We start from the raw sequence: 19,120 nt of genomic DNA, 5'->3' as shown, positions 1-19,120 counted from the left end.
ACTTCTAAAAGAATTTTTTTAAATTACAAAAAACGTAAAGATTACGTGTTATATAATTAATACAGAACTAATGAGCTTTTCTTCCAATTTGCATTGAAATAATTGATAAAATAAGACGATACGACAGTAGGCAATGCTCCAAAAGTTAGACTGTCAGATGTGTCTGTTATGTGGCATTGTCCCGAAACCGTTTTTACAATGAACAGTTTTATTTTTTCACATTAAAAATGTATTTTTCTCAATAGGAGAGTAAACACACAAATCCTTCTAGTCCTGGAATTGAAGCAGTCACTATTGGGAATAACTCATTTTCTTACGAATTCATCCCTGTGTGCCTCGCTACACTAACCAAAACAGAACAAATGTTAGTCTTTAAGACAAATACAGAAAATTGGCGCCTATTTAGATGTTAGACATGTGAAAAACTGGAAATCCTTATGCAAGTATATTGTTAATCAAAATCGATCTTTGCGACGACTACCACTGTTTAAAGGTTTAATTTTTTGTGGCCACAGTACGTTTCCACTAAAATTTCAAATTACATTATAAGCTGTTATCTATTTATTTTTTTGTATTGGATTAAATATTGTTTAGACAAAAGTCGCACATATCGGACTGATCATTATTTCTAGATCAAATAGAGTTATTTGAGCGTTTTCAAATACTATTTTTTCGTGTGAGCGAAATGTAGGTTTTTTTCCAAACACTTATAAAATAAGCCAATGTCACAATGCCTCAGTGAAATGGTTCAAATATGACGACAAATTTATAAATGATGTCCCAAAAAATTACTAAACAATTTACTGCAACTTCGATCAAGCATCCTCAAGGAGTAAGGAAGTCACCCTAATTGATAGTCTGTCACTCGCTTCAACTTGTACTTGGTATATATAATTCTGTCAGTTTAAGTTAATTTCTGTCGTTTTACAACAAAAAAATTTTAAGGATAATGTCAGATTAACAAACTTTCTAACTAAACAAACACATCTGAATTTATCAATATCACTTCATAAATTTACATTTTTGCCATTAAGAGCACCAATTTCCCAAACAAATAGACCGCTCTACGAAATTTCAGATATTTTCGACAAAAACAGAAAAAAGTAGTTATTATGCTTTAAAAAGCTTACAAAACCACGCCCCCCATAAACATACATATTAAAACTTACTAACATCCGTACATACAGAAACAGCCGTTGAATTCTTTGCATTTTACGACGATTCAAAGTGTCGTAAGTCAAAAACGTGAAAATCAAGCGCTAATCGTGCTACTAAATATTCAATTAGAAATCATATTTGGATATGTTGCAAAAGAGAAATAAGAAAAAAATACGCTGAAAAAACAGCTTGTGTTGCAAAATTAACCATTTATAATTTTTTCCTCTGAAGAAAACGATAAGCAAATCAACATTTTCGGTTTATCACGTAGAAGGCAAAATTAATCTCAATACATCATTTCCTCATAAATAAAAAACAAGATGGTAATTAATCATAAATTTTTATTTTAAATTAGATCCTTGTCATTTCGTTTCGTAATAATGATACAACGTAAATTAACGACAATATATATTTATACAATAATAATATCAATTTATATCTGACAACAGAGTTTCAAATTTTTGTAGAAACCGATTTTATCATTAACGATATCACGTAAAAGTAAAATATGTCTTTCGATAGATATGCTTTGATGTTTCAATGATTAATGCGACATTTCATTTCGATGTTCCGGCCGTAATAAAATTTTATTGGTTATCGATAAACGATTATCTTGCCTGTAGAACTTTATGACCAAACTTAATATGATATGAAGTCTCATTCTGTATTCCAGGAGAAATCATTTCAATTTATAAACACTAAAACGATCGTATAATATTAATATATATCTGAGTTATATAAGTGATGGATATTCAATCAATTTTGATCATAGAAAATGGAGGAAGAGTGCTTGTATTGTATGCTTTATCCGTCTTACAAAATTGGGCTAATTATCGGTAATAGTTTTGCCGAACGATGCGAAAATCATCGATTATCTCCCAGAGAAACCAAAATTATGTCGATTTATGCAAAAATAATAGAAGCAATTCTCTTCAGTCATACGGCAATGATATGTATTCACACATTTTCTCCCGATGACGAAATCATCGCATGTAGTCCCATTGGAGATTTGGGTAGAACAAACAACGCCCTATTCATGAAGGGAATATTTGCGTGCTTTTCCTTGAGTATGGCATTGGTGGCACGAAACAGCAGAAAAGTTAAACTTGTATTCGATCTCCGAAATTCTGGTTATCGCGAAGAAAAAGAAAAAATCTGCAAGAATCAAATCACAATGCGAAACTTCATCTTAATAATGTATTGCTTCGTTTTGACTTTCTTTGTAATGTTATTCACTTATGTAATTAGCAATGTCGTGGAATATAAATCGAGTTAAAAAAGAGCACTTTTCTGCGCCGTTTATTTCAATGTCTGCTTCATTTACGAATTTGCTCTATTCACGTGGATGATGTCGTCTGTTTTTGTGGCGGGATTTGCGATTATCGACAGATTCAACGTTTTGTCACGTCGATTGCAACGGCTTTTACTTAAATGTCTGAAGCGAGATATCCACAATTTAATTTGTAAGCATGTCGAATTGTGCAATTTTATCAACCAGGTCAACGATAAGTGGAGCGAATATATGTTTTTCGTTTACGGCGTTTTGCTGTGTTTGGTATGTTTTTACATCTACAACACCGTATTTCCTGATATACCAGTTCTCTTGTATGCCGTCATGTGCTTTACCACCATTCTTGCTGTCACTATTGCTATTGTTGGCTCTTTTGTAATAGCTTACGTTTCTGGATCCGTAAGTTAATAAACAATATTAATTTTTTAAACATAGGTATTTGTTAATTATTTTTAATGTATGTGTTCATTTGTATTTTATAGGCTTATGACTGGTTTCAAGAAATAAGAGTTATGAGTGCATTACCACTGTCAATAACAGAAAAGCTTAAAGTATTTTAAACAAATTTTATTTTCTTTTAAGTGTTTTCTCATTTTTCGAGATAAATTTACTTTACTATATTTTTATAAACAGATATTAGATTTTATGAAGAGATTTCGGGAGAACTCTATCGGTGTCAGTATTGGAGGTTGTTTCGTAATGTCCAAAGAAACTCCCGTTGAGGTTAAAAATTTACACATTAATTATTGGATGTTGAAGTAATATTAATATTATAAAGTTTAATTAAATGCGATCGAAGTTAAAATTTAAAATCTAGTGATAAATTACAAAGAATGAAATTTTCAAGAATTTTCATAAATTTCCATCTAACTGTTTAATTATCAATTTGTTTTCTATTCTAATTTTTCAGGTGTATAATGGATTGTATACCATTTTCAACATGATGTTAGAAATTCGTGATATAATGAAAAGAAAAAGTTCACATTGCATCCCAAGAAATTCCTCATTTCTATCTTACAATACCAGCAGCACCGATTAGACAAGGTTTATTCTGTAGTGATTTTTTTTAACTCTTTCCGTTCTGTGGGCACTAAGAGAGCTTTTTTTTAGTAGGCCCATTATGGGTTCGGCCAGGCCACAATGGGGCGACCGGGTGGTGAGAGACGGGGCCCGACATATCCGAACGGACCAGTCCCCGAAAAATTTCTGGGAATTATTCGACCCGTTCGGATTCGATCCCGGGTCCCCCCCGAGCGGCAGGCTGCAACCTTGACCGCTTGGCCATCCGGCCGTCTCCGTAGTGATTAATGTAATTACGATTAATAACATTAATCAAGCCAACATTAACTTTAATGTATGTTTTCTGTTGTATTTCTGTAGGCAACATCTACACATAGATATGTATAAAAATTTAAATAGTGTTGCCATTGTTAAAGTTTTGGTATTCCGATCATTCTGTAACTGTAACTGGCATGAGAATTAATACAAAAATTTGCATACCGACTAAGCGAAAAATGCGGAAAAGTGTTTTCCGAAAAAAATATTAGTTCAAAATTTCATCTGGGAATCTTAATACGAAAGTATACAAAACAGAACATAGTAAATGGAAAATGGTAATCTTACGTCACATTTTAATTTGTTATATTAAAATTTCGTAAAAAATCAATTTCTGATTTGTTCTAAGTTTTATACCTAAACAATGGAGCTCAGATTGGGCCACATTCGTTACATTAGTAATCTTTGTCATGCAACAAATGAAAATAAATTCGTGATTTTTCGGTTGTTTCGTGCGTTTTTGTGCAAATCGTCCACTTGCACAAGTTTTTGAAGGAAATATTTTCTTTGCGAAATGCTTTTTGCATACTTTCCTTAATCTGTATTTAAATGTTTGCACTAATTCGCTTATTGCTTGCAATTATTCAGTGACGTGAATAGAAAATGTATATTTATTTCCAATCTCTATTACAATTTAATAGTACTTGGAACGTAATTCATGTTATAAGCGGATCTCAACATTTAGAGTTTGAAAAAGTATTTTGTAGTGCATTTCTTTCCAATGTCAATAATAGTAAACTATGATTTTATATCATTCGTAAAATTTATCGAACTAACTGAATTAAACTAAGCTTGTTATGACTCTATCACTTGTAGATTGATTATCAACCATTCGGTTTTCTCATTAATCATCGATATACACATTTTATGCTTGCACGTTGACAGTACATTTGTATGTAAAAATGCTGTTTCTAAATAAATAATACGTTTAAATAATGGTACGTTTTCTTCTATCCAGGGTATTACAAATTAGCAATTAATTAATTAAACGAACTGATTCGTTTCCCGAAAGCCAATATATACCAGTGTGGGCTTTCTGAATTGCTTGACACTTCGAAGCGGTGTGTCGTTACCACAATTTGCAAATCGGTACATTGTGGTATACAATTAGTTTTTTGATTTTCACATTTTTGTATAAATATAAAAATGCTGCTAACATTAATAGTTTATTCTTTTTTGAACTTTAAGAATATTTTAGGAAAAGCAAATTCTTCCAAAAATAAACTTCGAGACAAATCTGTTTAAATTATGTTTGACTGATGCAAATTAGAATAAAAATTCAGAGTGGTGCTGAAAGACTACGATTGCAAAACACATGTTAATTAGTGTTCTTCGTTAATTTTGATAATTTACGATAAACCTTTATTAATATGTTACATTGATATATTTTGCAATATATATAAAAATTAAAATAATTAGTTGTCATAGCCCGATAATTTGGGAGTTCATTTGGTTTTAATTAATTAATATTTAAGTTATAGAGCTGTCGTTTACCAAAATATTTTTTACTTTAGCTTTAAATAATTTCATAAACTTCAGTTAAATAGAATAATGTTATTTTAACGATTTTACAGCATATTTCTTAATGACTTCAAGTATAATTATTCCGAGTAGTAAGTATTATTTTCATGTCCACCTGTTTTTCATATTGACGAATTTATTGTTTCCCTTTCGAGGTAAGATTCAAAGGCAATGGTAGAAATACGAAATTTGTATTCTGTTGCATATAGAAACTTAATGGCAATTGCTACATTAAAGTTTATTGATGCGAGTGCTTTTAATATTTGGAGGACCAAATAAGCGATATATCTGAATTTGCGATATAACGAGTGGCCACTGTCTTACAGTATATACAGAGATTTTTAAGATGCATTTAACCGTAACAGAATAAAAAGAAAAGGGAGAAAACAACTTTTACTGCTATTTTGCTCAGTTTTGTTCATGTTTTTACTTTGTTTTGTCACTATTTTACTCAGGTTTTAATCACTATTTCTGTATTTCCACTCACTTTTCTCACTTTTTCGGAGAAAAAATGACAATACGAAACCTGTTATTGCATTACCTGAAAAATTGTTCCAGAGTTAAAAAAGTTTCAGTCCAATTTTTGCTGCCAATTTCATCTCTATTTGACTCATACAAATCGCAGTATGTGAAAAAAACGAAACCAAAATCCGTTCTTCAGCTAAAACATAGCAAAATACAATACACAGTTAATTTTATATTTACATTTTAAACAAGGTGTTTTGAATAATATAAAAATAGAGTGGTATTACGTTTGTACATGATATAGTCGTTAACATTCAGAGGAATCATTCATATAAATACACAAAGAGAGAAGAATTCATTTTTAAGTCTGTATGCTCGTATGGAACAGTATTTATTATTTCTTAATTTTTGTTACACCTTAATTTAAAATTATATTTGTATTATAATCATTTTAAAAGAAAAAAGTACAGTCAAAAATTTACTAAAGATGCAACCATTACACTACAAATATTCTTGTTTATGTTAATTCCAATATTACATTCTATAAAGTATTTGTTAAGTCAATAATCGTGTGTGGTGCACTTTTTCCGGAAATCTCCTTTCGTCTTTATTTCGAACTGAAATACTACATATGCTATTGCTCGCATGAGATCGTAACGCTTTATGTGTTTGTCTGCAAAGACACAGTGGTGTCATCCTGATAGAATGTCAAAGAGGTACCGACCCTGCGGTCACATACACATACATATTAAAACTTACGAATATTCATACATACAGAAATAACCGTTGAATTGTTTGCATTTTACGACGTTTCAAGGTGTCGTAAGTAAAAATTGTGAAAACCAATTGCTAATCGTGATACTAAATATTTATTTAGATATCATATTCGCATATGTTTCATAAAAGAAATAAAAATAAAATACACTGAAAATAAAACCTTGTGTTGTACTGACGTGTATGCAAAATTAATGATTTATAATTTTTTTCTTTGAAAAATAACGATAAGCAAATCAACATTTTCTGTTCTTGACATCGAAAGCAAAAATAATCACAATACATCATTTCTTCGTAAATAAGAAAGAAGGTTGTAATTAATCATAAATTTTTACTTTAAATTAGATCCTTGTCATTTCGTTTCGTAATAATGAAGCAACATAATTTAACAACAATATATGTTTATATATTAATAATACCAATTTAAATCTAAAAACAAACTTTCAATTTACTGCAGAAATAGAATTTATCATTTACGATATTACGTAAAAGAAAAGTAGGTCTTTCAATAAATATATTTTGATGTTTCCATAATTTATGCATAATTATTTCATTTCAATGTTCCGGCCGTAAAGAAATTTTATTGCTTATCGATAAACTATTATCTTGCCTGTAGAACTTTATAATTAAACTTAATATAATATAAAGTCTCATTCTGGATTCCAGGAGAAATCATTTCAATTTATAAACACTAAAACGATCGTATAATAATAATATATATCTGCATTATATGTAATGGATATTCTATCAATTTTTAGTGTTCTTTTGATTTATGTAACATAGGCAATTTTAAGCCATTTTAATCATTGAAAATGGAGGAAGAGTTCTTGTATTTCATGCCTCATCAGTCTTACAGAATTGGGCTAATTTTCGGTAATAGTTTTGACGACCGATGAGAAAGTCCTCGATTACGTTCGAGAGGAACCATAATTATGTCGATTTATGCAAAAATAATAGAAGCAATTCTTTTCAGTCATACGGCAATGATATGTATTTCCGTATTTACTCCCGATAACGAAATCATCGGATGTAGTCCTACGGGAGATTTGGGTAACACACTTTCTAACAAAACGAACACGTGTGTAATTATCAAAATCACTTTGAAAATCTCTATTTTTTCATATTAACAGCCTCAATCTTTTTAATAAACAAACCGCCCTGCAAAATACAGATATTTTTCACAAAAAGCACAAGCGTTATTAAGCTTCGAAGAACGTGAATAAAATGGCGCCCTACACACACATATACATACTCTCGAATTTTTTGCATTTTTCGACCTTTCGAAAGTTCTAAGTCTAAAAATGGAAAAGTCTTAAAAAGGTAATTATTTTCTGACCGATTGGCATGTGTTCCCTCTGTTATATATAACAGCCGGAAAAGTAAAAACAGTAATGAAATACTTACATTATTGTATAAATGATAATCTATAGAGATAAACGGCGAGATATTAATTTATAACATTAAACTTAACCTTTTTTAATTACATTATTGAATTAGAATACACACTCTTATTATTTTTCATCTTATACACTTCACGTATGGTCGCTGTCTTTAATTCGCGTACTGAAGTAAATGCAAGTGCTAATTGTACTATAAAATATTCATTTAAAAATTATATTAGCATATATTGCATATAAGAAAGGAGAAGAAAATAGATTGTAAACAAAAACATGTGTTGTACTGATGAGTAAGCAAAATTATTTAATGATTTATAATCGTTTTATCTGAAGAATAAGGAAGAATAATTTAACGTTTCTGGCTTATAATATCGAATGCAAAATCGACGACAATTCCTAATCTTCCTCGATACAACTACATTTTTCTCATTTCATTTCATAATAATAATGCAAATGAAATTAACGACAATATATATTCATACACTAATAACTCGAATTTAAAGAATAAACAAAATTACGATTTACTGCACGAGCCAGATTTAGAATTTATAATAAAATTTAATGCACAAAAGGGAAATATGTCTTTCAGTAAACATATTTTGATGTTTCAATGAGTTATGCATCATTTCATTTCGATGTATAGGGCTAAATCAATTTTATTGCTTATCGATTAAGTATTATTCTGCACGTAGAACTTTACAGCTAAACTTATTGTTATATAAATGTCTCGTTCTGCATTCCAGGCGAAATCATTTCAATATATAAACAGTAAAACGATCGTATATTAATAAATATCTGCTAAATTTATATAACATACGCCATTTCAAGTCATTTTAATGATAGAAAATGGAGGAAGAGTGCTTGTACTGCATGCTTTACCCGTGTTACAAAATTGGGCTAATTTTCGGTGATAATTTTGCCGAACGATGCGAAAATCATAGATTAACACCCAGAGAAACCAAAATTATGTCTGTTTATGCAAAAATAATAGAAGCAATTCTCTTTAGTCATACGGCAATGGTATGTATTCATGCATTATCTCCCGATGATGAAATCATCGCATGTAGTCCTATGAGAGATTTAAGTGGAACAGACAACACAATATTTATGAAGGGAATGTTTGCCTGCTTTTCCTTAGGCATGGCATTAATGGCACGAAATGGAAGAAAAGCTAAACTTGTACTCGATCTCCGAATTTCCGGTTATCGCGGAGAAAAAGAAAAAATCTTCAAGAATCAAATCATAATGGGAATCTTTCTCTTAATAATGTATTGCATTGTTTTGGTTCCCTTTGTAATCTTATTGAGTATTTTAATTAGCAATTGCGTGGAAGCGAAATCGAGTTACAGAAGAGCTCTGTTCTGCGCCGTATATACCAATATCTGCTTCATTTACGAATTTGCTCTATTCATGTGGATGATGTCGACTGTTCTTCTGGCGGGATTTGCGGTTATCGACAGATTCAACGTTTTGTCACGTCGATTGCAACGGCTTTTCGTTAAATGTTCGAAGCGAGATATACACAATTTAATTGGCAAGCATGTCGAATTATGCGATTTTGTCAATCAGGTTAACGAAAAGTGGAGCAAATATGGTTTTTTTGTTTACGGCCTTTTGCTGTGTTTGGTATGTTTTAACATCTACAACACCGTATTTCCTGATACGTCAGTTTCCTTGTATGTCGTCATATGCGTTACCACCGTTCTTGCTGTCACTATTGCTATTCTTGCTTCTTTTGCTATGTCTCACTTTTCTGTATACGTAAGTTAATGATGTTCATTACATAAATATATGTAATTATTAATTGATTTTAATGTATTCATGTATTTCTCTTTCATAGGCTTATGACTCGTTTCAAGAAATAAGAATTATGAGTGCATTACCACTCTCAATAACAGAAAAGCTTAAAGTATTACAACCTTTTTTTTTCTTGAGTATTTTCTCATTTCTAAGGATAAATTTTCTTTATTATATTTTTCATACACAGATATTAGACTTCATGAAGAGATTTCGAGAGAACTCTATCGGTGCCAGTATTGGAGGTTGTTTCATAGTCTCCAAAGAAACTCCTGTTCAGGTTTAGCATTTCCGTATTAATTCATGGATGTTGAAGTTATTTTTAAATTGTGTAATATTAAATTTGTTTTCTATTTTAATTTTTCAGGTGTATAATGGTTTGTATACTATTTTCAACATGATGTTACAAATTCGAGATATAATGAAGGAAAAACGTTCACATTGCATTTCAGGAAATGCATTATTATCATCTCACAATACTAGCAGCACTGATTAGACAAGGTTTATTTTTTATTGAATAATGTCATTAAGATTACTGACACGAGTACACGCTGAAATTTTACTTTATTAATGTATGTGTACATTAATATCATTTGCAATCATTATCTTTTATATTATTGTTCGGTACACGAAGTAAAACTTTTATGTTGCATTGTTCATATTATATAACAGAGGTGAACAAGCAAGAATTCAGTGGGAACCGGAATGTAGGTTTTGCAAATGCATTGGAGCCGCAGTACTGTACTGTTGTAGCAGATAGTATCGTAAGGCAGGGAAGGATAGGTTGTCCCCTATCTGGGTCGAGAAGTTGTTTTAAAAGAATAAATTTGAAATGTCAATTTAATTTACCGCACCAACTTGGTAATAAATTACTAACTAGTAAATATGTATGATTACATATTTTCACAGAATTGGGCAAATAAAATTGTAAAAATAATAATAAAAAGCAGAAATTAACAATTTCAGCAAGACCCGCATGTAACTCAAAAAGAGCCTCATTTGTTCATGTCTGTTATATAATATCAAATTTAAATGACTGTATAAAGTATTTCCTTAAAAAATAAGTTATAATAGTTAATAAAAATTATAATTCTGGATTTTATGTGTAAATGTTCAAAAATACAGTAACACTTATATTATATATAATAATGAATTGTGTCAGGTGTTTAATGATAAATTCGCCTAATAATTTCTAATAAAGTAGTTTCATTTCAGTAATTAGAATTAAATTTCAAATATGTAATTGATAATTGATATGTGGCGTTTTCCCGCTGAGAATCCTGACGAAAACGTAGGAGTTGGCGAGAGAATGAAAGAAAACACTTGAAATTAAGTGTTTTCCAGCAAAAAACGGGTTAAAAATAAACTAAATGAATTTGAAGTAATCATAAATGAAATGGAACAACAAACCAGAAAATGGAGAAAACAACTGTTTTATTTAATACTGTACTAACAATTTATTATAACCCATTGTTACGGCATATGGAAATCTTTCCCAATCACAAGTTCAGTGTGGTCGACACTCGAGAGTCCGTACCCCGAGGTTCGAATCTATTCTGGGGTATACGTTCGTTCTTGCTCCGCACTCACCAACGTCCTAACAACCAGGAACCAAGTAAGAAAGCGTCTGAACCTACGGTTCCTCTTGTACCGCGCAGGATTACTATCGCAACGACTTATGTTGCCGCGGCTAGAGGTCTTCTGCCTTAGGAGTGTTTAGTCATAATCCCACGAACAATAGCTTCGCTCCACTAGCCACTGGAACAAGCACATGTACCAAGTGTCCGTTACACTCATTATGTGCATTTATCATTATTCTGACTATTCTCACAAAATACTTCATGAATTAATAACCGTTTGAAATAGTACATTAACTGTAAAGATATTTATTCATAATTTTTTTTTTTCGGTGAAGCTCAGGAAACAGATTTTATTCAAAATTAAATGTAAACATTGCAATTTCTTCAATTTATTGTAAGCAGAAACTAATGGTTCTTATTACAAAACACGTATAGTACGTAACGTAAAGGTTATACTGTAATTATAAAACAATATCAGAGTTCTCCATTTCGTGCACGTGGAAAACTCTGATATTAATATAGATAAGAAATTTATTGCTCAAAGAAAATGTTTTATAAGCTCTAACTTGGTAGTAGTAAATATTAACGTTATATAAGACATTAATATAATGGAAGACATTTTTATTTTATGTTTAAATTGATAAACGTATTCTGTTTTGAACATATTTATCGCTTTTTCAAAAATTACAACCCTTACATAAGATTGGTTTCTATCACTAATAAACTGTGAATGAATTTTAATTTAACTCCCAACCCCTATGATTATTTTGGGTTACACAATAGCCAAAGTCGCTGTAAATTGACTGGCCCGTGTCCGATCTTCTCTTGTTTTTGGGATTTGACCGGCCAGTTTGAGAAATGGCCTTGCCCGCCTGTCAGAGATTGGGGAGATGCAACAGTTCGTACTAACTTTTTTTTCCGCCCACTGATTCCAGTGTGAAGAGTTTCTGTTGCAAAATGAAAAACCCGCTTCTGGAATACAGCTGTGTGAGGCACCGAAAGTGAACCGAAACGATATTCATAATTAAATTTTGCTTTTTTTTTTTTTCTTGGAAAAAAGGGAGGAAAACTCTTTTAATTTGTAGTACCGATAAGAAAAGAAAGATAAAAATTTATGTCCATAAAAGGGCATGTTTAAAACTAATTCTTAGAAAAATGAACTTCTCGAATTAAAACAATAGAATGATGCAAGTCCCAAGATCGCCATAGTCGATTTGGATCGAATGGAGTACGCATCCAGCGATCTGGGTTGCAATCTCGTTACACTAGGTAACGAGAGAAGACCAATTAAAAAGCGGAGGTGTGGAGGAACGACCAATCAAAACGATTGATCTGGGATCCAAAAGAGTTTATAAAAATGACCGATTCAAGAATACGGAGAACTTCTTCGCCGGATTTTCATACTGTGTGGGATTTTCGTAGTGAAAATATTCTTCGTTTCTCCGACGTTTAGACGATGCATATCTCTACACACGAACTATTACACGACTGCGCCACGGGGCCGTCCAGTTGTCCAACTGTCCACCATATCATCCCGTTCTCGGACAGAAGATACTGTTTTTGTAAGCAGAATTTATACAATAAATCGAGTTTTGTAATCGGAAAGAGTTGTCTGTCATCAACACACCTACATACGCATCGGAATTGCAAAGGTATCCTGCCGTTACGCGCAGTTCGCCGACCTCAGTTTTTTGAGAACACCATCACACCTGAAGCAAAAGCTGTGCCCCCTACCGGACAATCTTGCATCAGCACATCCAGTTTTGGCCAGGGATTATCTGCCGCTTCGCGAAATAGCGGCCAAAGTAGCATATACACTGGTAATTTCAAATACATCGGTCCTCGGTCACAACTCTCGGCCAAAGTGCGAAATGGCCAGCCAATTCAAGAACTGGCCGAACTTCGGGCTTTGGCCGTAACATATATAAATATTTAACCCAATGTTTAGAGTAATGTCTAACGCCTATCTTTGGGCCAAATTTCTTGACATTTTAATCACTGATTAGTAACATTATTAGAGCCCCGATATAAAGGAGTAATTGTTTGTCATTAAAATGTCATTTAAAATTTATTATATAAAGATCCGAATATTTAAAACAGGTAAACAGAAATCGTGAAAGAATCCTACATCTGGTCCTTCGATCCTTTTCTTCAGACACTGCAAACTAAAATATTTTGGAAAGAATAAAAATAAAATACTAATAAAAGACGACTTTAGACAGGATAATTGTATTTCTCAGAGAATTCTGTTGCAAAACCCAAGTGGTGTTCAAAATCACACTCAACGACACAACATTTCTGGCAAATATTTATTTCATAATAAATTCAAGCAATTAGAGAGAGTTCATTTTGTGACATCACATAAGTAACCGGTATAAAAGCTATACACCCAAAAGGAAATAACGGAGAATACATCATAGTGCTCGTATTTAATAGGATGAACTTAATTACTAGAATATTTTGAATCTAGCACTTGCCTCACCTGTTTGTAATTCGAAATAACCCATGCAATTCTGAGCATTTCTGTGAAATTTCAATGTAATTATAGTCCTGTTAAGTTTTAAAGTTGTGTCTGCCCTTGGTTCACTCTACCTTTGCAAAGACGAGATGTAAGTGTTTATTTATTTTTAAAACGTAAAGTTAGTGTAATAAAAAAAAATATTTAATAAAATTTTCGTAGTGAAATCTCCCATAATTAAATTTGCTGTAAATTTATATTATGATTTTTAAAATCAGCGAGATGATCGGCGAGGAAAAATATCATTGACCTAGGATCATCCTCCTGGATTCTGAATGCAACCAGCTCTTCGTTGCTGTTTATTTCATTCTTAACGGACTCTGGCACTTCCACAGGATTTTCAAAGTTTGTCCAATTTACAAAACAGTCGTAAAGTGTTTTATCAATAGGAATAACTCTATTGGGTTTACATAAATTAACATCGAGAATGCCACAAAAATAAATATTCAATTTTCTCCATTCCTCATTTCTCATTAAACGTCTTATCAACTTTGTCGACTGACGAATATCTACAAATGTTTTATTTTCCTCGTCTCTGAAGCATAAAGAAGCATAATAGTTTAGGTGTACAAATATTAAAATGTCCAATTTTTCTGAATGGTTGTATACATCCTGCAGTTCTATTAGTTTACGTCTCACGTCTTCAAAGGCAACTTTTTGTTCTATAATAAAGTAGATTCTATTCAACTGTTGAGGAAATGTTTTGCAATTTATGGAACTCTCAACAGTAACGAAATGTTTTGTTTTCGAAAAAAGCAGCTTTCTGTTAGCATCGTTTTTAATTTCGTTAAAACTTTCTATTAAATGCGTCAAAGGCTGAACATCCTCGTTGAGAATGCTCAGAAGTTGATCGGGGATCGGGTTATCGTTCAGCAAACCAAAGTAAAATAAAGTGATATGATTGCTGTCTGGGAATTTTATGGACGGAAAGTAATAATCGGCATCAGGTAATTCTTGAATAGGAATTCTGATCGAGTCGCTGAAACTAAGGGCAATAACAAATTCGCGAAATGTTTGGTGAAGAAATGTATAGTAGCATTCACAATCCTCATTCACGTCATAACATCGAACTAATATATTTATACCCAGAAGAAACTTACGATCTTTCTCATCAGTAAAACTTTGCATGAATTCAGAAACACTAATATTTTTATTATGTTCTTTGAGTCTTTCCACATAATCAATCTCGCGGTCTCTTTCTCTTCTGGCTACACTCAGTTCCTTTTCATAAATAATTTTCCCCAATTTCACTAAAAGATCTTCACCATAGAAATATTTTCCTTTCTTCAAATAGCTGAATTCTTCATTGTTTTTCACATATCTTTCGATTTTAGACCCGAACAATCGGATGAATAAATCAGTCTTCGTCTCGATGTCTTCTACTCGCTCGTCTCGATATAAACAGCACAGTGCATGAAGTAACATCGGACAATCGGCCAATTGTGCATAAAAGCTGTTGTTCTTCAAAAGATTAAGAAGATTCCGTGCTCGATCGTTCCTTTGCTTGAAAACCAAATTTACGAACATTTCCTCTTCTACTGCTGAAAACTCATCAATATAGACAACCAAGTTCATATTTTCCTCAAATTTAATTTCAGGAATACAAATTCCTGATTCGAAACGATCGTTATGAAGATCTAATAACCTATTTTTCATTCCAATTAAATCGTCCTCCACCAGTATACCATGAACAGTCAGAAGAATCATCATTTTTTTAGAAATGGATGCAGAATCTGATGTGACGAAGTTAACAACGGATTGCTGAAAGCTACACTCGTCAAATCCGTCTAGAATAATTAAAAATGTCAAGTTTGCATCTTTAATTTTCTCTTTCTCTTCCGAGTTCTCTGTTCCACAAACTTTTCTTAAGATTAAATCATTCAAATCTGTTTCTTCTTCCTTCCCCAATTCAATAAACACGACAAAATCAAACTGTTTTAGGTAATTGTCCGGTTGAACAGCTGTAGCCCAATCGTAAGCGAGCTTCTTGCAAAGTGTTGTTTTACCAAACCCACGATCCCCTCTTAAAAGAATAGTTACGCGACTGTCGAAGATAATTGAGAAAATCTGTTTTAATTCTAAACCGTCTCCTTTATCTCCTATTTCTAAAAATTCTCCTTTCAGAATAACTAAATTGGAAAAATGTTCCCGTAACGGAAAACCGTTTTTGTTTTCACTCGATAACCAGGAATCAACACAAGCGTAACGCTTCTTATAGAACTCCATCATATTATCTCGACACTTCATGATTAAATCTGAAATAATAAAACAATTCAAAATTACTGCAATGAGTCTGTTAGTAATTTGACCTGCATCAAATATCTAACAGACTCATAAGGATAGAAGTAAAAAGTTGATAGATGGTTTTAGCTACTAAGTTTTATTTTCCTCTATGATAATTCCTCTTCTATTAAATGTTTAACAGAAAATTTAAGATATGATTATTCATTTTAAATAAAATAATTACCTTTGTTTTTAGTACTGGAACTTTAACTGGAAAATTCAGACCTTGCTGCACTCATATTGATTTTGTGTAGTAACTGTTGAAATAATAATATTATTAAATCATTATAAAAAATCTTACATTCTACACTATACTTATTACATATTGAAATTGTAAATAATGCAATCTGATTGAGTTACTGATAATAATTCTATTCCCTCTCACTTGTATTTTTATTGTAAAACTTGTCAAATTGTAAGTATTCATTATAAATAGCATTGTTTTCGTGGCTTGAATATTTAATTTTGACTTCTCTTTTGACCATGGAAGTTGTGGACGCTAATAAACAAAGGAATAATTTTATAAAATTATTAAAATATAGGAATTTGAGATCCTTTTCGTTCATTTCATTAAATATTTGACATATCTGCCAGCTACACTGATCTTTTCATCGGTCAACTTCTTCATCGTGTTTATTAGCGCCCATTGATCCAATTGTCAAATTTCATTTGTTTCTGTTCTTGCAATACGTTCCTTAAATTCCTATATGATATTCTGTAAGCAATATTTCGTGTCATTTCTTCCTCGAGAGTATCGAATCAATAATGCTACCCATATCGACAAAAAATAAACAATTTCTAACAAATCACACGGAATACAACATAAAGATGTGTTCACTATACAAATTACAAAGCTAAGATTTTTAGTTTTCAAGTACAGGACGAAAGTTAAAGACAGAACAACGATACCACACCTACCGTTTGTCTACCTCCTATGTGTAACAGATATATGTATAAACAATGAATATTTGTTATTTTATTACAAGCATATATTAAAAATTACAAAATTTTAATGATAAAATTTCTGTAAGTATTTATAACAGAACTTTTGTTTCTTTAAAGCATCGTAAAGGAAACTTTGACCCATCAGTGTGTCAGCACTGACGGGCTAAAGTTCAGAACCAGTATCATGAATACACTTCACTTTCTTCAGATATTTAAAATATTAAACTTTTTTACTACTCTGTGACATTTAAATAGGATTTAAATACTTCTTACCGATTTTATTCTCTTCTGTGTATATAGAGCAAAAATACAATCTTCATAATAAGGAAAATGGTAAATTCTGCATTTCAAGTAGCAGCTGGTACCCTAAAAAAAAAAAAAAAAAAAAAACAATGAACTGCTTCTTATACAGATGAAACGAGGACTTGACCTATTTAAATAGGAAATTTAACATTTCAATAAGAATATTTTTAACATTATATTTTATCTCTCTTATTAATAGAAGAGAAATAAAATAGTAGTAGTAGTGGTTTGAGTAGCTTTTATAATAATTTTTAGACTAAGAGTAAATTAAATTACAAATAAAAATTTGTGGAGTAATCGATGTAATGAAATCGTACTATGAAAAGAAATAATAAAATCGTTTTATTATTAATTAATATCGAGGTTGAGGCCGACGTTTTCAAGGCGAAAACGTGTACGTCGGACGTTCAGCGCCGCTTACCTGTAAGGCTAGAAGTTGGTCAATGGCGTTTGAAACGTCAGTGGAATCGTGCGACGTTCCAAACGCCATTGTCAAGCTTCTAAGCTTACAGGAAGGCGACGCTGAACGTCCAACATTCACGTTTGCACGCGTTTAAGTCTGTCTTATAAAATTACGACTTCTGTTAATCGAGTTATCCAATAAGAATAAAATACAGTGCCAATATAGCTCTATCGTCGCTTCTTTTTGCTCACCTCGAGTTTTGCTTAGTAGAAATAGCTAAAAAGTGCGCAAAATACGGTATTACAGCACCACCTGCTTTGGACGACCACCTGTCGTATTCCTATGTATGCATTCATTAATTTTTCATCAATCATATACGAGGGCAAAACATGCTCGACGTGGCTAGAAAAAAATACATCTTGATACTCTGTAATATTCGTGCTAACATACACTGACATAATGATCAAAGCTACTAATAATAAAATATAATGTTAAAAATATTTACAGGATACAGTTTTAATATATATATATAACTATATCCTGTAAAGTCAGTTGTTTGTAACAGGGGTATTTTACTCTTCCGGCTGTTATAGATAACAGAGGGGATCGATCAGAAAATGTTCTTCAGATTTTTACATTTTTAGACTCAGGAAAGTTTGAAACGTCGAAAATACAAAAATAATTCGACGGTAATTTCTGTATGTACTGATGTTAGTGTGTGGAAGGGCACTATTTTGTTCACCCTCTTTGAAGCTTAATAACGCCTGTGCTTTTTATCGAAAATTTCTGAAATTTTGCAGGAAGGTTTGTTTATTAGGGGGATTGATGCTATTAAATTTTGGTGGTTAAAGGTCGAGGGGTGGGGGATAATTGGGGTCGTGTTTATCTCCAGTAGGGTCGGACTTAATGACGGTTTTACTCGTTGTTAGCATTTAGAATTTTTACAAAATTCACCTTTAACCTCTAAATTAACCTTGTTTTCATTGCGGAGTAGCACGTTGTGGACGGACGCTTACGAATTTTATCACATGTACTCGCTAACGCACAAACACTCTCTACCGTCATTTCGACTCCATATTGGGGAGGAAGCGCGACTTCTTACGAAGGATGCTGACACCGATATCTGCAAGTTTCGACCCACAATTGACTTGCCGCTTTCATGTATTTATTCTCATATACTAAAACATGATTTTAATGCATACTTTTGTCGTTTTAAAATGCTGACAGGCAAAATATTGGTTGTAGCGCACGTGGCGTCGAAACGAGTTATTACCAACTTAATTTAAATATTAGAAATAATAATTACCTCTACGATCCTTCGGCTGATAACGACTATTGTCAGAAATTCAC

General features: G+C 32.0%; 1 protein-coding gene across 1 annotated transcript; it reads right to left on the bottom strand.

Moving 5' to 3' along the window:
• Positions 1–13,619: 13,619 nt before the first annotated feature.
• LOC136990647 (NACHT, LRR and PYD domains-containing protein 10-like) lies at positions 13,620–19,120 on the bottom strand. Its single transcript, XM_067289037.1, has 3 exons — positions 19,077–19,120; positions 16,304–16,376; positions 13,620–16,091 (listed from the first exon to the last, which is right to left on the bottom strand). Exon 3 carries the CDS (start codon positions 16,081–16,083, stop codon positions 14,014–14,016), a length of 2,070 nt encoding a protein of 689 aa, XP_067145138.1. The 5' UTR covers positions 16,084–16,091; positions 16,304–16,376; positions 19,077–19,120; the 3' UTR covers positions 13,620–14,013.

Source organism: Centruroides vittatus, unplaced genomic scaffold, assembly GCF_030686945.1.
Source record: "Centruroides vittatus isolate TY-2023 unplaced genomic scaffold, ASM3068694v2 scaffold_996, whole genome shotgun sequence".
Lineage (NCBI taxonomy): Eukaryota > Metazoa > Arthropoda > Arachnida > Scorpiones > Buthidae > Centruroides > Centruroides vittatus.
Note: the sequence above shows the minus strand (reverse complement) of the source record. Positions and strands in the feature narration are given on the sequence as shown.

Excerpts from the sequence above, each read along its gene's own strand:
- LOC136990647 (XM_067289037.1), bottom strand. The coding sequence starts at position 16,083 with ATGAAGTGTCGAGATAATATGATGGAGTTCTATAAGAAGCGTTACGCT.